The 22,480-nt window shown below is 30.8% G+C and overlaps 2 protein-coding genes across 6 annotated transcripts in view; one reads left to right on the top strand and one right to left on the bottom strand.

Annotated features, from left to right (window-relative positions):
* Pdxk (pyridoxal kinase) overlaps nucleotides 1–16,510 on the bottom strand; it is a 58,227-nt gene extending 41,717 nt beyond the window's left edge. For both annotated transcript variants that reach the window (XR_015039427.1, XM_085810668.1), the window contains exons 1-3: nucleotides 15,948–16,510; nucleotides 15,814–15,868; nucleotides 2,395–2,499 (exon numbers count right to left, since the gene is read on the bottom strand). Coding sequence is in view for 1 of the 2 variants with exons in the window: in XM_085810668.1 (XP_085666794.1) it covers nucleotides 2,395–2,499; nucleotides 15,814–15,868; nucleotides 15,948–16,040 (253 nt within the window). In the remaining variant the exon portion in view is untranslated. The remainder of the gene's footprint in view (nucleotides 1–2,394; nucleotides 2,500–15,813; nucleotides 15,869–15,947) is intronic.
* A 154-nt stretch (nucleotides 16,511–16,664) lies between these two features.
* BBS9 (Bardet-Biedl syndrome 9) overlaps nucleotides 16,665–22,480 on the top strand; it is a 103,531-nt gene continuing 97,715 nt past the window's right edge. For 2 of the 4 annotated variants that reach the window (XM_085810664.1, XM_085810666.1), the window contains exons 1-4: nucleotides 16,665–16,855; nucleotides 16,991–17,125; nucleotides 18,338–18,500; nucleotides 21,083–21,147. In XM_085810664.1, coding sequence (XP_085666790.1) covers nucleotides 17,014–17,125; nucleotides 18,338–18,500; nucleotides 21,083–21,147 — 340 coding nt within the window. In that variant the 5' untranslated portion in view covers nucleotides 16,665–16,855; nucleotides 16,991–17,013. Of the gene's footprint in view, nucleotides 16,856–16,990; nucleotides 17,126–18,337; nucleotides 18,501–21,082; nucleotides 21,148–22,480 lie in introns of those variants that run through there. The other 2 variants (XM_085810665.1, XM_085810667.1) reach the window with 2 other exon arrangements.

Here is a 22,480-nt window from a genome sequence, read left to right on the forward strand (position 1 = left end):
TTCCAGAAAGCTCTACAAATAAACCTTTCCACAGAGATTTTAAGAAATTAGTGCATAGCGTGATTAAACTTTGTGATAAAGAATCACAATTAGGAAGACTGACCATCCCAGTTATGCAGCCAACACGCAGAGTGAGTAAGATGATTGGCGTTTCTATTGCCAGCAGAAACAGAATTCGTAAAGAATCTGAAAGTAAAGAAAATGTTGAATTCTCTTCCCCTAAAGAAAGAAGAAAAGAGAGAAACTGTTGTAAGCACAGGTTTAGATAATTTTGACTTAAATATTTTAAGACAAGCAGTTCAAGACTTTTATGTCAAGGAAAAGAAAGTAACAAATACAACCCAACTGCTTCCCATATTAAAAGACACAATTAATTTTCCTTGGCAAAGAGAAATGCTAAGAAAGATTCTCTGAGAAATTGGTTTCATCTGGAAAAGTCCCAGAATAAAAAACGCGTTTAACTAGAAAGACCTGACATTGTTTTGTCAAAAACAATGTATTTGAGAAATATTAAAAGGTACAGAGAAGAATACCGTCCCCTAATTTACATAGATGAAATATGGGTGGACAGCAATTTAACGTTTGGAAAATGCTGGCAATCAAATGGAGTCAGTGGGCTTTTAGAAACAGGGAATGCCTATTGACGCATAATTATTTCATGCACTGGTGGTGAGATGGGTTTCATTCCCAATACTAGTTTAATTTATAAAGTGAACTCTACAACTGGCGATTATCGCAGACAAATGGATTCTTCAATATTTGAAAAACTAGAAGTTAATTTCAAACCTACCGCCAAATTCCGTTATAATTATTGATAATGCGCCTTATCATTTGGTGCAGCTAAATAAAACCCCCAATGGCCCCCCCAAAAGAAGATATAATGCAGTGGCTGACAAAAAACAACATTTCTTTTTGTACGAATTTGCGAAAAGAGGAGCTGCTGGATATAGTGAAACAAAATGCTCCCAAAGTCAAAACTTTCAAACTTGATTGTGTAATGGAAGAACAAGGCCATCCAGTTTTGTGACTCCCACCATATCACTGTGATATAAACACCATAGAATATGTACAGCTGAAGTAAAAAAAATTATGTTCAAAGTCAAAACACGGCTGCAGATATAAGCATGACGAATTTATTACATTTTACAAACAAGACTATTGAGGGTGTTTCAGTGAACAATTGAAAGAAGTACTGTGATCATATAAAGAGTTTAGAAACTGAATATTGGAGAAAAGATGGTATTATAGAGGAATTGTGTGAACCATTGAATTTTACTGTCAGCGACAATTCAGATTCTGAATTCTCTACGAGTTCCGAGGACCCTTAATGCTGTGTCACCAAAAAAAAATATATATATATAAAGGGGGGGGAAGGTATGGCATGTCTAATTTTAAAACTAAAATAATTTGTATGCAACCTCTTCTCATTAAATTGCTTTATTTTAGTATTTATAGATCATTTGATTATATTAATAAATGTAATTTATTAAAGAATATTTAACAGATAAAAGTTTTTCGTTCAATGTTTGAAAATATTAAAAATTAACTAAAATGCATTATCTAAATTATTATTAATTTAATTATCTATTAAATTATTATTAAATTAATATTAGCCATTAAAATTTTCAAAAATTGATGATGAATTGTATTAAGACAAATAGTTCTTTTAATGGTTTTTCTTTGAAATGTGATATTTCTATGCATTTTAATTTAATTCTATAATTTTAAAATTTCACAGTACATCAACTTAAAATGTATAAAGCACAGAAAAAAATTTTCTGTTGCGCAGCACTCGAAAGATAGAGCGTGAAATAGAAGAACCATTTAAATCTAACCAGGCTACTGCACTCACCCCTACATCACTGATAGATATGCCCTTTTCTGCCCCATACCGGATGTTTACATAAATCTGGAATATGTGGTCGGACAGTATATGTTGAATTTTAGGGAATGGCATTGCAAGTTTGTATGCATGAAATTACCAGTGGAAAAGTAAAATGTATTTGATGATCCAATTTATAACTAATATATGGATTAAGTGGTTTTACCCATAATCACCAAGCATTAACTTTCACATCAGTTATGTTTGGCAAGTTAAACTACTATTTTTCATGCAAAAGCCCTAGGACTTTAGTTCAGATAATTTTTTTAAATTAATATATAACACACAGTATATGATTTCAGTATATACTGTTGAACAGATAGAACATAATAAATCAGATCAATTATGGTATCCATATGTGATGGATTAGCATCAGAATATAATATTCTTTACAGGATTTAATTACTTAAGAATTCATCAGCTTTTATATTTGCTCAGTATGCAATAACTCAAAATAACCATTTCAGCTCAGAAAGAAATATGAAAATATCAATAGAAAAATTTACGATTACCTGTCAAAATATGTGTATAATGATGAATATCATTAAGCTTTAAACCATCATACAGCTCTTGAAGCTCATCTGCATTTAGAAGTTGCCCTTTTATATGTTTATATCCTAAAAATAATTGAAGGAATAAAAAATCACATGTATTTTACATAAATATGAAAAAACTCATAATACAAACAAATGCTCTCATATATAACCAATTAATACATAAAAACTGAAATTTGTTTGCTTTTAAAAACTGCCTGTATAAAACGTTTTTTAAAAGGGTGAATTAAAAATTTGCAAAATTGAAAACTTAAGTTTTAAACTTTTAAGAAAAGGTTTCAGATACAAATTATTCATTTATATATTTTATGAATATCTTTACTACCCACACTAAAAATCTGCAAAAATGCTCTAAGTTATCACAATGACCATGTCATCAAAGCATATTTATGTGGCAACCTAGGTATAATCCAGATATTTTTACCAGTATGGTTTCAGATTATAATCCCACCTATTAAAATTTCAGTGGACTGCATGTATGCCACACGAGGGACACGTCTTCGGGAATGGTATTTTTCGCATGAAACGTTACTTTATAAGTATTAGTCATGTGGATCATTATGATAGGTGAAGAAAAATATGATTCTGAATTGCCATATGATTTCACTGAGAAGAAAAATGGCTTTTACATTAAATAAAATATTTAAAGAAATTTAATATACTTTTGCTACACCTTTTTATTTCATATGAATGAAAAATATGAATATCAACTATATTATGATCATAATGATAATATGAAAAAATTTCTTATTAAGAGGGAAATATTTCAGAATTTTATTTCCATTATCAATAGGAAAAATGAAACAGGGACATGGAAGAGTTGTCCTTCTGAGCTTTTGCAGCTTATTCTAAAACACAATCTCCAGAACAAAGTTCTAAGTACTGTAATAACACTACTATGAACTTTTCTCACAACTGCTATATGGTTTCTAGTTCTGAGAAAGGTTTTCTAAAGAAAAATGTTATTTAAGAAACATTTAAAGCCTATACAGTCAAAAGTCGTTAATTCGGACACGTTTTACTCGTGTGCCCAAGACATTTACGACTGCGCATATGCGTCTGCGCAAGTGCAGAATACGTTTTCGCGTGCGCGTTTAATGTATAACGGACGGTATAAGCTAAAATTATCTAATTATCTATTTCAGTTAATGTTGATGATTGCGTTGTTCCTTAATCTTCGAATTGGATCCGGCTTATTATTTTTTGCAGACTGTAAGAGCAATTTTCTAAAGTAAGCTTGAACTTTCGATTATGTCAAATAGAATTTCTGATGCTGGAGCTCCCAAAGGATCTAGAAAACGAAAGTATGTTTCGATGTCCATCAAACAAAAAACGAATTGCTACAAAACATGGATAAAGGCATATTCTTTGTTTATCTAGGGGGGGGGACGTCGCGGCGCGCAATGAACTGGAAGTTGATTTGTCAACACTATCGTTATCTTCAGGGCAGATGTTTTTATTTTATTCGGCTTATAATTCCTTACTAAATGTAGTATTTAATTTCGATGTACTCCGTCTTTGATATGATTTAAATCAAATTCCTCGTCATTATAAATATCACGAATACAAATCAAATAGTTTTCTGGTTGCAATTTTCTAATTTCGGCTATGCATAAGGTATGCTTTACGCATCCGCGCGTTAAAAGAAATGTTTAATAAAGTAAACAAATAAATATTAGGCTTCTTTTTTGGTAAATTTTGATACCCTTTAGATCATAATTGCTCATTATTTTATAAATTACAGTTTCATATTTTTAATTTTATAATTTCTGCATGCCATCTTACCAGATTTAAACTGATGATCTATAATCCGGAAAAATCGATAATCCGGAATCGCCGAAGTCCCGACGAGTCCGGATTAAAGACTTTTGACTGTATATGAATATTTTGCATTTAAAATTTGGTACTTTTCCGTTTTGCCGGCGCAAGCGATAAAGTCGCCAATAATGGTACAACCCATGCCAAACGAAATATTCTCGCTGGTAACCTTTTACGCCTCATTTTCAAAACAAGTCGCAGCTTTTTCTTATCAGATTGATTGTTTCTTTCAATACTGGCATATCATTACATAGAATTTTTATCAGATAGTTCAGTTTTATGTTTAAGGCAATTTTCGGTAATTAAGTTAATTAGGATGCAATCACAGCACTTACCCGAAGCCGAAAAATATAGAAAAGGTAAAGTCAAGGGTTAAATTCATCACTTCTAATGAGAATGCATTAGCGAAGTAAAGCACTGGAGTTTTACATAATTTCTGAGTAAGCTATTCGTACGAATTGAAATATTTCTTGCATTTAAACTTGTGTTCCAAATTAAGATTTAACTTGAAATTAATGTGGATAGTTACTAAGAGCATTAGATTTTTGTAGAGTAGTTTACGTGAGATGAGATCGCATGGGGTCACGTGATATGAACCGGCGAATCAGGATGTTGAACAATGAAAGCATAGTAAATTCTTAATGTCTTTTTACAAATTTGTTGTCTTTATTTATTGGCTTTTTATAAAATTTTAAGCGATATTAAAATGTTTATGCCTTCTTTTTAAAAAGAATTCTTAGAACTAACATTTTTTTAATATTTTTTATGTGTATACTGTATGTTGTCGCCAATAAAGTCTGCTTGGCGAGATTTGCGCCGGCGAAACGGAAAAGTACCTAAAATTTTTTTCAGATACTGAAGCAATAAAATATACCTCTACAATGTCATCAATGGTTTTACGAAAAGAAGTAATACTAATAATAAAATTTCAAAATGCTGAAATTAAAATTTTACTTCAAAATACATAGTTTTAATTTATTTACCTATATGCCATTTTGATACTTTTTATCCATTTACTTGTGCATCAAGAGGGGGGAGGCAAAAGGCAAATTCGAGGATTGTTTCCTAGGAATCACTTATATAAAAAGGGATGGTGGGGTGTGATATAAGAAGGCATTAAAATATAAAGTTAAAAAATAAGTTTGAAAAAATTTGCCAAAAAATAAAGGGTATCTGACGTTCGGTTTTTTACCAAAGTAAATTAAAATTATCAATTTTTCATAGCTTAAAAAATAAAATCAGATAAACTACAATGTAAATGATTTTTCTATAGAATTTTTCTGTAACAGTGATAATAGAAATGGACCCAAATTTTATTTTTAAGCAGATACAGTACAAAGTCCGAGATCCGTATGTCCAATATCTGGAATGATCTAAAGTTCGGACCTCAAAACCGCCAATGCTTTAATTTTAATGCTTTACGCATGCGCTTTTGATTTTTCCCCTATAAATGTGGAGAGTCCCGATTCTTAATTTCCCTTCGGCACTAAATAAATACCTCATTATTGAATAAACAGTAATTTAGCATACATTTGTGTGATCAATAATTTGGCTCTGTAGCTACATATTTGTTTAGCATACATCTCAAACTGAAACATTCCAGACAGAAACATCATTGATTTTACACCTACTAATAATTTATACACCTGACGCCAACCTGGTGAATCATTATTTATTATATTCTGCTTTCATCAACACATGTTTATCAGCGTATGACAATTTGAGTAATAACTCATACAGCAATGCCCAAACAATTTTTCTATATCATAATAATCTATATATAATTTAATAATTTTCTATATTATAATAATCTATATATAATTTCATAAACAAAGTGTATGGTAACCTTTTATGTTGACATTATGCTTGGCAATGATTACAGATTTAAGTTAAATGCCCCAAGAAAATTTTAAGGAAAATTTAACAGAAAGTTCTTTCCAAATGCTAAAAATAGATTTGTTAATGATACTCAGAGACCAAATGCTATTTGAATTACGAATAACTGATTTGTTTTTCGCAAACCCAAAACCGGCGCCAGGGCTCGTAAGGCTGCACTGGGCAGCAAAATTTAGGAAAGACAAGATTTTTGGAATTTACAGGAGCATCAAGCAATAAAATTAAGGGAAGAAGATATTTCTGGAATTTAGGTAGCACTGGGATCCAAAATTTAGGGATTGCTAAAATTTAGAACTTAGTGAGGTGCTTGGTAGAATTTAGGACATGCATCAGCAGATATCTAGCGAAGGTCCTCGATAAGCCTTAAGTATATGTGGGAAAAAGCCTTAAGCATATGCATGAAATAGATGTAATAAATAACTATGACAAAATTTAGTCGAACAACTTGTCTTTCATCGCCAATCATAGCCAATAATGTATAGCAACCAATATTAAGCCAGGGTAAAATTATACTTTACTGATTCCAAGGATAGATTGTGCAGTTGACTTTAGGGTACCCCTTGTATTATTGCGATGTTGTTTCATTTATCACCAAGTTGTTGTTTTGTTATCTTTAAGTTGTATCATTTATGGTAAGAGTAGTTGAATGTTATGGAAACTCTATTATGACATAATCATTTGCATTATTCCGGGAAATTTTGAATCGTGGAATGTTTTGCAACGGCTTTAGTGATGTGTGTTGCTTAGGACATACATTGCTTGTTTCATTGTTTAGACAGTACAATGGCTGAATGTAGTAAGATTAATTTGAAGTTTCTGTACGATTTGAAACAAAAAGGGAAAAGTGCATTAATTGACTGGTGTGTAAATGGAGGTTTACTCAGGGGCCATTAGCTGCATAGTCCAAAACTACTTAGTATATTTTTTACTCTTATTTTTGTGAATTTATGTGGTGACGCTGATATACGGATTTGGTAAAAGTATATTTTAGGATGCTCCTTGGCGAAACTTGGCAGTACATGGATACCGAGTTTATGCAATTCTTTGACTTATTATTTTGGTTTGCATAACAGTGATTTTTGCGCCAAAAATAACTGCTACATAAAGCCAAAATAACAAGAATTGCACAAACCCGGTATCCATGTACACATTTACCTATTATCACTTTTAAAAAAATCCCCGAATCGCACACTCCCTTGACTTTATCCATGTACACGTCGACCTATTTTCACTTTTAAAAAAATCCACGAATTTCACAAACTTCCATTGCGCTCTCCCTTCACTTTGTCTATGTACACATCGATATATTTTAAAGGAGCACCCAATTCTACAATACAGGCAAACAAAAAATACATAATCTCAATAAACTACATTTTACACTAAACAATAAAATAATATAAAAAAGGAAAAACATTTTATACATTTAAGCACTACAAAAAACAAATATTCATTTACCCTATTTAGAAATCCCTTCGTCTTTAGTCTGTGGCACACAAAATTCCTTAACAGCATCCAAAAACTTCCTAAAATTATCTGAACTCGAATCCGTATATCAGCATCGCCATATCTGAACCTTTCTTCCTACAAATGCATTCAAATCCATTTAAATGATTTTTATGTTTGACTAGATGCATATCCTTCCTACATAAAGGACACTTACAATGGCTACTGAGTAAACCTTCATTTACACATCAGTAAATTAATGCTTTTTTCCCCTTTCATTCCAAATCATACAGAAACTTCAAATTAATCTTACTACATTCAACCATTCTACTGTCTAAACAATAAAACCAAGACACACCACAAAAGTGCTTACAAAACATCCCAAGATTCAAAATTTCCCAGAATCGTGTACCCGGTTAACAGTAGGGTTTCCATAACATTAAACTACTCAAGCTACCAGAAATGAAACAACAACTTGGCGATAAATGAAACAACTTCGCCATAATACAAGGTACACCTTAAAGTCTACTCTAACCATGGATTCTAGTTCAGATAATTTTAGAAAGTTTTCAGATGCTGTTAAGGAATTCTGTGTGCCACAGACTGAAGAGGAACAAATTTCTAAATAAGGTAGGTGGATATTTGCTTTGTGTAGTTCTTAAATGCATAAAAGGTTTTTCCTTTTTTTTATGTTATTTTATTGTTTGGTTTAAAATGTAGTTTATTGAGATTATGTATTTTTTGTTTGCTTCTACTGTAGAATTGGGCACTCCTTTGACTTTTTAAGTGAAAATATATCGATGTGTAGATGGACAAACGCAAGAGCGTGGTTTGTGCAATCCTTTGTCTTGTTATTTTGTCTTTGTGTAGCGGCGATTTAGCCTAGCTGTTGCAATTCTTTGTCTTGTTATTTTGGCTTTGTGTAGCACCGATTTTTCCGGCAAAAATCGCCACTACGCAAGCCAAAATAATGAATCAAAGAATTTCACAAACTCGTTATCCATGTACCACCGTAAATCACCAAGGTGTACCCTAAAATATACTTTTACTGATTTGCGCTATTCCGCAACGTTCTGATTTGATCCAGCTTAATTATTTTTTGCAGGTTGTTTTTACTACAGCAATTTTATGAAAATTAAAGTTTAAACTTTCGGTTATGTCAAAAAGAGTTTCTGGTACTTTTCTGTTTTGCCGGCGCAGGCAATAAAGCCACCAATAATGGTGCAACTGATGCTAAAAGGAATATATTTACCGGTAACCTTTTATGCCTCATTTTCAAAACAAGTCCCAGCCATTTCTTATCAGATTGATTGGTTCTTTCACTACTGGCATACAATTACATAGAATTTTTACCAAATAGTACAATTTTAGGCTGATCTTTGGAATATGGTAACTGGTAGTTTGGCGACATTTTGGAGGCGATAAAGGTTACTACTACCTAGGACTTTGGTAATAATGTGAGAAGCACTCAGTTCCGATTACGCATTATTTTGTGTGAGGGAAATGAGAGATCATGAGATATGTCATGTGACATTAATGGACGAATTACAGTTGTTTAATCGGAAAAGGGGGAAAATCTGTAAATTTAGCTATATTCCGTGTTGTGTGAAACGTGACATTAATGGACGAATTACAGTTCTTTAATCGAAAAAGGGGGTTAATTTGGAAAAGCTTCATTGTGCGTTGTGTGAAATAGTGTTGATTAATTTTCAGATTGCATGGCGCTATGTAAAGTGAATTCTAAATTTTTAATGCGTTTATCTGATAATAATAATAAGTTGAGATTGTGTGAAAGGAAGGATGTTACAGTTAAGTTTAAATGGCAGTGCAAGAAATATGGTGAAAATGGACATTTTGTGAAAAGGAGTGTAAGGAAGGGTACGTGGTTTGCTGAAAGTAGTTTGAGTATAGGTGAAATTTTATTAATTTCTTATTACTTGGTGAAGACTTCCAGTTGACTACTGGATTTAGGATTTAGAAATTAGCAGTAGTACTGCAGCCACGTAATGAAGATTCTGAAGAAGATTAGGTAAGTTAGTATTTTTAATCATTTGAGGATATTATTTTTATGCTTTGTTCTAAATGTAAGGAGTAAATAAATTAATGTGGTATTATTGGAAAATTGTTATTAGCAATGATTTAGTTTAAAGTAATTAGGATTGTAATCTAATTTTTATTAATTTAATGTATGTGCTTATTTATATTTTAAGTAGTGTTTTTTAATTTAATTATATTTTAATTTAATGATCGTGATTTTGTGAGTTATATATTTGTAGTATTTTGGAATACGTTTGAGTAGTATACATTGAGTATTTTCATGCATTTTCGTGAAATTTTTCTAATTTATGAGAAAAAAGCAGTGTACATGGATATAGTGAAGAGTGTGCACAATGCCATTTTTGTGCAATTCTGGAATGTTTTTTTAAGTAAAAATAAGTCGACGTGTACATGGTTTAGTGATATTTTAATTAAATGATAGTTATTTTGTTAATTTTATGTTAGTAGGAATTTGGTATATGTTTCAGTTGAAGTAAACATGTATGGAAATAATTTAAATATTTGACACTAAGTATTTGTAACTATTTTTAATGTTTGCGTATAAATTCGTTGCTGACGTTTATAATATAATAGATAATTTAGAGGTAAAAGTTTTTGGATATTTTATTTATTTTATACGTGGAAATGTTCATCCTTGGAAAGGGTATGTACTTTTTTGCGATGAGGTAATTTCATATATGTGCTTTTTATCGAGTTTAAAGATTAAGAAAATTTTCCTGCATTTTCGTGCAAATTTTTGTAATTTATGAGAAAATAGCAGTGTAGATGGATAAAGTTAAGAGTGTGTGCAATGCCATTTTTGTGCAATTCTGGGATTTTTTTTAAGTAAAAATAAGTCGACGTGTAAATGGTTTATGTGTATGTGCTATTCTGAAAAACGCGTAAGGAGTTTCCGATTCTGCACTTTTTCCCAATTTTGCAGTTAATATTTGTCATGATTAAGCAGTTTTGTTACATAAAATGGTTGATCTTTACAATATGGTAACTGGTAGTTTGGCGACATTTTGGAGGCGATAAAGGTTACTACCTGGGACTTTGGTAATAATGTGGGCAGTACTCAGTTTCGATTACGCATTATTTTGTGTGAGGGAAATGAGAGATCATGGGATATGTCATGTGATATTAATGGACGAATTACGGTTCTTTAATCGGAAAAGGGGGGGAAATCGGGAAAAAATGTGGAAATTTTGTATTTGGCTTTATTCTGTGTTGTGTGAAACAGTGTTGTTTAATTTTTGGCCTAACTAAAGTGAATTCGAAATGGGTATTTAGGCATTGTGATAAAGAGAAGTTTGCTTTTTATTTAGCGGAGGAAGTATGGAGGAAAAATTCGCAGAAAAAATCTTTCAATAATTTTATTGAATGATTTAGAAAAGTGTATCCGCCACGTAATCAAGATTCTGAAGAAGATTAGGTAAGTTAGTATTTTTAATTATTTGAGGATATTATTTTTATGCATTGTTCTAAATGTAAGGTGGAAAGGAATTTGGTATTATTGGGAAAATTGTTATTAGCAATGACTTAGTTTAAAGTAATTAGGATTGTAAGGTAATTTTTATTAATTTAATGTATGTGCTCATTTATATTTTAAGTAGTGTTTTTGAATTTAATTATATTTTAATTAAATGATAGTTATTTTGTGAATTTTATGTTTGTAGGAATTTGGTATACGTTTAAGTTGAAATAAACGTGCATGGAAATAATTTAAATATTTGATACTAAGTATTTGTAATGCTTGCAGTATGAATTCGTTGGTGATGTGTATAATGTAATAGATGATTTAGAGGTAAAAGTTTTTGGATATTTTATTTATTTTATATGTGGAAATGTTCATATTTGTAAAGGGTAAATACTTTTTCACGATCAGGTAATTTCATATATGTTCTTTTTACCGGGTTTAAAGATTGAGAAAATTGTCATGTATTTTCGTGAAATTTTTCTAATTTATGAGAAAAAAGCAGTGTACATGGATATAGTGAAGAGTGTGCGCAATGCCATTTTTGTGCAATTCTGGGATGTTTTTTTAAGTAAAAATAAGTCGCCGTGTACATGGTTTATGTTATGTGTTATTTTGAAAAACGCGTAAGGAGTATGGTATTGTGCACTTTTTCCCAATTTTGCAGTGAATATTTGTCATGATTAAGCAGTTTTGTTTGATAAAATTTCTAGCATAAGTGTAATTCGGCTACTAGATTGTTGGAAGAAGTGTTCAGTAGATAAAAAGAAAAGAAACATGTCTTTACTTTGTGAAGACAAAATGGCGGCGGGGAAAAAAAATAGAGGGTTGCTGTAAAAGAGTTGGTTGCCAAATTTTCGCCAAAAAATCGCCAAGTTACCATAATGTAAAGATCAACCCATAAAATTTCTAGCACCAGTGTAATTTGGCTAGTAGATTGTTGGAAAAAGTGTTGAATAAATAAAAAGAAACATGTCTTTACTTTGTGAAGACAAAATGGCGGTGAAAAAAAAATAGAGGGTTGCTGTAGCAGAGTTGGTCGCCAAATTTTCGCCAAGTTACCATAATCCAAAGATCAACCCAATTTTATGCTCCAACGCCATTCGCGGTAATTAAGTCAATTAGAATGCAATCATCGCACTGCTCACCCGAAAATATAGAAAAGGCAAAATCAAGGGTTAAATTCCTCAATTCTAATCAGAATACACTCTCGAAGTAAAGCACTGCGGTTTTTCATAATTTTTGAGTAAGCTTTTCGTACGAATTGAAATAACTCTTGAATTTAAACTTGTATTCCAAATTAAGATTTAACTTGGAATTAATGTAGATAAGCATATTTCGATGCCCAATTAAACAAAAAGTGGAATTGCTGCAAAAAATGCATAAAGGTAAAAAATTATGCGAGGAGTAAGTCAATTGTATATGACATAAGGAAACAGAAAAAGGAACTTTTTGAATTTTTTGTGGATTCTGACACCTTAATACCAATGAATAACAGAAAAATTAATCGTTATGCTAAAAGATGACGAAGTGATGATGGAATAAATCAGACATATTTCTAATTTTATAATTTCTACATGCCATCTTACAAGTTTTAAACTGATGATCTAATATCCAGAAAAATCTTAAGTCCAGAATCACCGAAGTCCAAACGAGTCCGGATCTCGGACTTTGTGCCATACATTCTAATGCCTGCAACTCAACAACTGCTGCTAATAAGGCATTAGATATATTACCATGGCTGTCATGATACCTGAATATGAACCATAGGTGGAAAACCAGGTGATTGTAAACCATACCTAAAGTTGTTTTGTTATTACCATTTCACAGTGCCCAATGGTGCACATGTGCAGATCAACAACTTGTTTCTTAACAAAGCTACAATAATAAGAAAGTACATTTTTTCTTTGTAACTTTAAACTAAATTAATTCTGCTAGGTAAAATTCTAATTACTGCTTACGGGTAGAGTAGACTTTAAGGTACCCCTTGTATTATGGCGAAGTTGTTGTTTGATTTATCGCCAAGTTGTTGTTTCATTTATGGTAGCCTGAGAAGTTGAATGTTATGGAAACCCTATTGTGATATAATCGGGTGCATGATTCTGGGAAATTTTGAATCATGGGATGTTTTGTAAGTATTTTTGTGGTGTGTGTTGGTTTGATTCTTTAGACGGTAGAATGGCCGAATGTAGTAAGATTAATTTGAAGTTTCTGTACGATTTGAAGCGAAAGGGAAAAAGAGCTTTAATTGACTGGTGTCTAAATGAAGGTTTACTTAGTAGCCATTATAAGTGTCCTGTATGTAGGAAGGATATGCGTCTAGTCGAACGTAAAACCGTTTAGATGGATTTGAATGGGTTTGTAGGAATAAAGGTTCAGATGGTCACTATGTGAAGCGTTCGATCAGAAAGAGTACCTGGTTTGAAAAAGGTCATTTGAGTATGATTGATATTTTGATTTTTACGTGGCTCTGGATTTACGAAACGAACTCGAAAATCATGGTAAGTGAATATTTGCTTTTGGTAGTGCTTAAATGTATAACATATTTTTCCTTTTTTATGTTATTTGATTGTTTGGTTTAAAATGTATTTTATCGAGATTATGTATTTTTTGTTTGCCTTTATTGTAGAATTGGGTGCTCCTTTGACTTTTTAAGTGAAAATATATCTATGTGCACATAGGCAAAGTGAAGGGAGAGCGCAATGGAAGTTTGTGCAATTCGTGGATTTTTTTTTTTTTTTTTTTTAAGTGAAAATAGGTTGACGTGTACATGGATAAAGTCAAGGGATTGCGCAATGCCATTTTTGTACAATTCAAGAATTTTTTTTTTTAAGTGATAATAGGTAAATGTGCACATGGATACCGGGTTTGTGCAGTTCTTGTTATTCTTGGATTTTTTTTTTAAAGTGAAAATAAGTCAATGTGTACATGGATACCGAGTTTGTGCAATTGTTTGTCTTGTTATTTTGTTTTTGTATAGCGGTGGGCGCAAAAATTGCATTTTCGCAAGCCAAAATAATGAGTCAAAGAATTGCACAAAATCGGTATCCGTGTATCGCCAAAAATTGCCAAGGGGTACCCTAAACTATACTTTTACCCTGCTTACAAAGTATCTTTTTGTCTTCTATTTTCAATTTGTTGAGTACCAAACATGTTCCACATGTTGATTCAATATACATTCTTTACAGTTTGTGAAGATTTTCTTCATGTTGACTTTTCATGGATAAAACCAGCTTCTTCTAGTTTAATTTTGTAAACTGTCAAATGATCTAAAAAACTGCATCATTCTCCTTAACATTCTTCTAGATTTTCTACATTAAAATAAAACTTCTATCAGGAATAACAGTGAGGAAACTTGCCTTCACCTATTAATAAAAACTGTCAAAAATTCGATTGCTGCGGAAATACGTATCCCACATTATTTTTCCTCTTCATAAATATGTTTTCTTCAACAAACTATTCTAAACCATCTACTTTCTTATGCACATCTCTCAGCAGTGGTTCTGGCTCGCAGCTTATAATTGTTTTACTAGGTCATATTTAAGTTCTTTATATAATTCACATTAATTTCTTAGATGAATAATAAATAAACCACAAAACTATTATAAATGAAATTCGATTGCCTTTAAAGAATTTCCAACCATATTTACACATACTGATTGCATTTATTACATCAAATTTTAGAAATATATTGTATACAATTTTATCAAAAGGGATTTATCATAACATCTAGTTATATCTCATACTCCAATACTAAATGTAGAGCATTCTTCATATATGACAACATACCCAGACATTTATCAAAAGAAAATACAGTAAAATAACACTGTAAAAAGTGATCCTGAGGCTATGTTGTGAAACAGTAGTTGCAGTCATGTTTATAACAAAGCAACTGAAAATAAGTCTGCAGGTTTGTAAGAACACTGCAATTTAATGACTACATTTATTTCAAGATGTAATCAATATATTAAGAACTGAGATGCTCTCATACAAAACATACTGAGGAAGAGAGACTTCTATTGGCACTAGACATAATATAAACTATAAAACGTTTATGCAACCAACCTATTCATAAAAAAGAGACGTAAACTTTACAGCATTTTGTTTTTTTAGGCTTTCAACTAACACTGAAGCCAACAGCAGTCTGATAAATTTTCTGTGTACCTTTAGCACTGCAAGTTACATAGACAATTTAACATCTGTTATTTAAATTGTTAAAATCCTAGTATACGGTGCAGCCTTGGCGCGACTTTGAAAATTATCGCCAAAAACCAAAAATGATCCAAAGAACGTCTATATATATACTATACACACACAGTATATGTATATACACACATAGTATATATACTATATACATAGTATATACTAAGTTTAACTAGATATTTTCTTTGAATGACCCGTTAACTACTCATCGTATATGTCCCGTTTTTACTGCTCATCATAAAGTCGCCAAAAGTAGCCAAATCCCGTGTGCACCGGATACTAGGATTAAACCTTTAAATTCTAATTTTATATTTAACTTTTATAAAAAGAAATACATTTTGTGTTAGTAAAACAGTGCAATGTAAATTAGTAATTAATTAAATCTAAATTAAAAGAAAAACACTACTTTTTATTTTTTGTAAGCAATACGAAAACATTAAAATCGATCCATCAGAATTTGTTTAAACATTTCACTGCACAAAACATTCCGTTTAAAAGTTTACCTGTGTGATTGGATAGCTGAACAGAATTTATGTTATCCACTTCAAATCCTAATAACTGAAAATAAAAAAAATTTTCTGTACATTTTTGTATTACAGAAAATATACACATATACAAAATAAGATAATAAACGAACTTGCAATGGAAAGCAGGCACTTTTGTTCCCCACATATCCTGAAACTACATGGCTTTGAACTGATAAAACCCTAAAATTTGATGTACTGTTCATTATTATTAAATAATAAAGTTTAGTAAAATGGGTAAAATTGCAAATGCGTTCGCTTGTCCAGAGGTTATTTCACGTGTCTTTGCACGGCAAAAGCGAAAATGAACGTGTCAGAGGTTACCAGTCTGTTTCTAGCTTATCAGTTCTAGCTTATCAGTTTGTTCCCGACAAACTTTTCACAATATTGTAAATATAACAAAGGCCAAAAAGTTGCTCAACGATTACACTTTTACGGTTTTTATTTTAGCACTAATGCCGGGTTAGAGTAAAGGTATTTGGAATGATGAAATCATAAACGCAAAAATGTAACTTTAAATAATGGAATGGAAATACTGCCCTCTTATTTTTTCAAATCATACGAATTTACTAACTTACGAGAAATGCAAAAATCATTCCTCTTTCTCATGATTTTCCTGCCAATATTTTCAATTTTCCTTTGAGTTGCAAATATTAAATGTTACTTTGACCCTAAATTTTTCTTTAATTTTTCAGACGGATTTTAATATATTTAAGAATTAATTTTAATGCATTGATTAAGAAGCGTTATGATCAGTTCGTATGCTCCGTTAATTCACTTCATGATTTGAGGAAGGCTTTCTGTTGCTATGGCAACCATAGTATCAATGTTTGTTTAGTAATGTGAGCTTGATGGTGTGAGAATTTTCTGTTATGCGTATTTTAAGTAATTATAACACGTTTTTTTTTTTTTTTTTAAATAGTCTAGGAAACTAAAATAATAGAAAATGTTATTATGCTGTAAGTAAAGTGTTATAGAGTAAACCTGCAGAATAATTCCGGTTATGTGGTAAAAGAAATTCGTACGTGTCAAAATTTGAAGAAATGTTATAATGATTTATTCAGATTTTAGAAATTGATGAAATGTTCATTGAATGCTTTTCATAGTAACTTGATATTTATTCTTTAATTTTTCTTTTTTTCTTTTTATGTTTAAGGCATATGATTAGTCGTTTTGAGAATGTCGTTATTTAAAGCTTGTGACTGGTGGAGTACAACATGTGGATCTGATGAAGTGTTTGACAAAGGATGTCTTGTTGTGGGCAATATTGACAACAGCGTAGAAAAATCTGGTCAGTTACCAACTGAATTATATTTATATTGAAATATTAAGATATATGTTAACATATTTTAAAGTTTTTATTTTGTGTTAATTTTAAAATATTTTGCATTTGTCTCTTGATTACTAATATGATATTGTGCCCTAATCATTTCTTTTTGTAGGATGCTAAAAAAAAAAAAAAGAACAAACCTTCTTTAGTAACGAATAGTCTAAATTAAACATAGTTGTTGTTTTAATTATTCTGTAGACAGGAATAACTTCGTGTAATGTTAATTAAAAATCTGCAAATTTTTAGAATTATAAACCTATGAAATGAAGACAGATTCAGTTCAATGTTAATATTCTTATATTTGAAAATGAGGTGGTAAAAGGTTACCAGGAATAAAGGATATTCAGCATGGCTTTGGTAGTATCACTTCTGGGGACTTTATCACCAACATGGCGAAAAGAAAAAGTATCAAATTATGGATGAGTATTTTTCAAACAAACAAATTTTTTCAAAACTAAATGGAAGTGACAAAGGAGCCTATTCCATATAATTTACTTCATAAGTTGAGTTAAGTATTTATAAAATGAAATATTATTGCAATATATGGGCCTAGACAATAAACATAAGCCAATGTTAATGGTAGTTTCAGAAATCAAGCCAGAAGCTATAGTCTAAAAGCTGAGTCTGTACCTGGATGATCTGTAGAGCTTGATGAAGACATCCTGCAAACCCTTCCCACTGTACAACAAAATCCCCTTCATAACTGAAGGAACTCAGTGAGGATAAGGGAGCATGTATTTTAAATTAAAAAATAATTTTTTTATTTTAATCTTGAAAACAAAAGCATAAAGAAATTGCATTATTTATAGAATGACCCAATAATACAAGGTAAAATATGACGTTTGTCTCTGGAGCCTTCATACAAATAACAGACCTTGTGTCTGTTAAAGTAAGAAAAAGGCTTCGAAATTGATGTGTAATATCATACTGAGATGCTGGCTATGAATAAGAGGCTAAGGAAATTCAACAAACAAAACAAAGGGCTAAGGAAATTCACCTTGAAAATTTCACTCCAAACCTATCACCAACTTAAAATTACTTCTCTCTGCTCTTATAGGCAGTTCATCTGAAAAATTATTTTTCTGTAGATGTTATTAATCACTTGCTATGGATTTTTAGCATTAAATTAAAAAATAATAAGTAATTTTTAATTGCTGTATGTTACATTTTTAGACAAACTCATCACAGGAAGTTACAGTGGTGTTTTACGAATTTTTAAACCACAACCTGTAAAACAAGAAGATGGAACTTATTCATCATTCCGTCCAGATGATTTGCTTTTAGAAGCTCAACTTTCATCCCCAATAATTTATCTAGGAATTGGCATTTTAGCATCGTAAGGAAAAATATTGTTTTTATTCCTTAATTATTTACCTTGAACTATATTATGTCTTAAAATGTCAAACATTGTTTCATATATATATAATTTTGTTTATTTTAATGTATTTTTCACATACAATATGTTTTTAAAACTAACTCTAATCCATTCATTTTTATATTTGATATTTCTATTATCATCTTTAACATATGGCCAGGCTTGCCTCTTTCAATATATGAGTTTGAATAGAGCTGCTGTCCTAATACGAAAATAGTTTTGAGTAAATTTATTGGAGAATTTTTAGTACTTAAAGTTATTTGAAAACAAATTTAGCAGATAAGCTGAGGGGAAAAAATTACCAACAACCAAGGAGCAAAATAGTTGAACACTGGTAGTTAGATCCAGATTCAAACTTTGGTGAGTGGGCTGGTTGCATCGAAGTTTTTGTGGTTTTTAATTCATGTGCAACGTAAATATGAGCCAGTTTCCCTTAAAATGGCATCTTCCTGAGCATCTGTTCCATAAGGCATACTGTTGTGATTTCTGATATTACAAATAATCTCAATCCTAATAATCTATATCTGATAAGGTTACATGCTAGAGTACAACAATCATATGTATTTGTATTTGACTGTTGGTTAAATAAATGAAGGGGAATATTCTGGCATTAACTGCATAAATGGGCCTCATGCATTGGGTTGATGCATTTGTTTGTTTTAGACATCATTCACAATTGTATATGTATATAATTGTGGCAAATGTGTCCAGTATCCTAGTTTTCATGAAGAACATCCCAGACATATAATCCAAGGATGTTGTGTGCCTCTTCTCTTGCCACAGTCCTGTCAAAAATGATTTGGACAAATTTTTAGTATCCTCTCTCCACAAAGACTACTTTCACAGACATCCATAAATGATTCAAAATTTGATTCCTTGGATATCTTGAGAGGAACTTCATTACCTATAACACTGTTGCAATTTTGTTCAATTTTGTACCAAGCAATTTTGTTCAAAATTTCATGATTGAATGTTTGGTTTAAAAATGATAATAAACAGTAGCATTTTGTTATAGTTTCTTAAAGTCAGTTATTTATGATAAAGACTAATATTCTTAACCTTACAACAATATAAGTTGAAATACAATACATTTTCAGTATACCTTTATGATTAATGTCCTTATGATGCAATACACTCAATTTGTGCATGAAAATGAATTTATATCAAATAAAAACATTGTGTATTATTATATACTGAATTAATAACACTTATTTATACATTTTAATCCCAATTCGGTTTAATATTTCATGTAAGTTTCTCTTGAAATCTAGAATGTTACATACACACGCATATATATATATAGAGAGAGAGAGATAAATACAAAGTAAAAAGTAGTTCAAAACCTAATCCAATTTCATGGTGAAAGCAGCAAGAAGTGGTGGTAATAATTTTAAATAAATTAAAACATAATACATTTAAATTTTATCCCATATTCATTTCAGAATAAATATATGCAAAAACCCAAATATACTAGATGTATTGTGGCAAACTGAAAAGAAATGGGGTAAAACATGCCAAAACCAAAAGTGAAATAAGAAATTTACATCTTTTGCTACACTGCCATCAGGGGGTTAGAGCAACAAAAGATATAAATAAATCAGTCTGTCTGTGAACCATAAAAAACAAAATAGTAAAAAAATTAAATTTTAAAACTTAAAATAATCTCAGAAGCACACTGACTCATAAAGACACAAATTACTTCGATCACTTTTTTGAGATTATTTTAAGTTTCAAACTTTAATTTGTATCTTTATTGGTTCAGAAACATGCTGATTTATTTACTTCTTTCACTGCAAAGTCCCCAGACAATGAAAGATGTTGAAATTTATTTTTTGGACATTAGATAAATTTATAAGGTGAAAAGGTTAAATTTTTGCCACAAAAATGTAGCAGTGCATTAAACTTTTGTTTCATAGATAATATCAACATAAAAGCTAAAAAAGCATTAAACTATGTAAAGTTGATATTGTTTCACTAAATAAATATCATTCTGAGATAAATAAAAGTCAGCAGTAATTTAAGATATGGTTTTCTGAATCTCTCATCATATAATATTTAATATTGTAAATTAATATTGCACTGAAAATGAAGTAAATTTCTGAGGTAAAAGAGTTGAACTGATGCTATAAAAAAAGTAGCTCTGAAAAATAAAAAAAATATAAAAGTAGCTAACTTTACAGTTTTAATGATACAAATTTAAAAAAAAAAAAAAAAAGAAAAGAAAACTTTTCAAAGCTGGAATTTTTTTACTAAATATATTTATCTAAGTATTCCAGGTATAAACTTAAATTGCATGCCTGTAAAGGATGAAAGCATAATGTGTTACAAAATGGACTCATAAATTCTATGTATGTTTAATGATCCGAGTTTAAAAAGAAATTCTCATTGTTTTCAGAAGAGGAATAAAATATTTATATTACATCACAGTTGTTCTTAAATAGATGTTTTCTTAGCTATCCTTTCTGATGCTTAAAACATATTCACAAAACTATATTGCTATCAGGTACTTATTTATTTATTTTTTACTGTCCTTTTTCTTTTAGAGCATCTGAAATGCTTCAATTAGTAGTTCTTCATCCATTTAAACTATCAGTCTACTCAGTTACAGGTAAAAAAAAATATATATATAAATTTTTTGAATACTTTTCTTTATATTTTATACATAAATATATATTATTTAAAAAGTCTTTGTATTAATAAATAAAACTCAGTGTGTCAAGAAATCAAAACCCTCTGTTTTCCATTTATACATTATTGCAATGGTGTTAACTGTTTGTATAAGTTGTGATTCAAGCTTGATAACAAGTGACTAGTCATTTCGGAATGTGAATAGTCACTTCTAGATTCATCCATATAAACTGGCCATGCTTGAAATATATACAGTATTCTCATGTTTATAAGCCAAATTCTTAATATTTACCTCTAATTAAAAAAAATCTTCTTGAGAATAAGCTGCAAATAACCTTTCTACCATCTTAAACTTTTTTTTTTTTTTAGGAGGTACAAAAGCAGCTTCACATACAATAAAACATTATCTTCTAACTGAAGATACTTAGCTGCTGCTTTTCCACAAAACATTTTCTTCTTGCCACTTCTTCCTTGAAGTTCATTCCTCTGCTTTTTCTACCATTGAGCATTGGATTCATCAAAATCAAAATGACACACTGCAGCTTGGTTCCCATTTTCCTCAGAGAACTGCATAATTTGCAGTTAAAAATAGGCATTGTAGCTGAAGTGTTTTCCAAACATTCTTCAACTGACCTGTGACCACAAAACTTATACAATTCTATGCAACATTCATCTTACATTGATGGATTTTATACTCAATCATTAAATATGTGCTAAGGTGTCATATGTTTGTATGTATCTATTTCTAATCATTTGAATACATAGCTGCATTCATGATTTCCATCTACTTTTTTTGTGAGAAAAAACAGTGTGGCATATACACGAGAGAACACGGTAATTTATTAGACTTTAGCTTTGGTTGATTATTCTATGAAGGAATTAGAATCCTTTGACCAAAATCTAAGATGGTGTTTTCACCAATGATGGAGCAGATGGTCAACTGTTATTTTAGCATGTTGGCTGTAGATCTGTGTCCTAATTTTGATAAAGAAAGCTGTGTCCCAGTATTGGTAAAGAAAACCATAAGAGATGTATCTATCCCCCCATCACCAACCTCTTTGCCTCAATAATATTTTAAGTGTCCCCATGCTACCAAGACACTGCAAACTTATAAATGCCTATGCTTTCTCTAGAATTTGAAACCAGTCCCAAGGCTATGTATGGCAGCTGGCTTCCCTACCACCATGTCAACAAAGAGCAATTCTGTGTGGATTGTAGTTTTATGAAAGTACTAGACTTTATGCCTTGGCTGTATATAGCTTTAAATTTGTTAATGGCTTAAAGTCTTCTTATTAATTCAGTAATTTCTTTTT

Source organism: Stegodyphus dumicola, chromosome 2 (assembly GCF_044657685.1).
Source record: "Stegodyphus dumicola isolate Sdum_Otavi_A_Nest chromosome 2, ASM4465768v1".
In the NCBI taxonomy this organism is placed as follows: Eukaryota; Metazoa; Arthropoda; class Arachnida; order Araneae; family Eresidae; genus Stegodyphus; species Stegodyphus dumicola.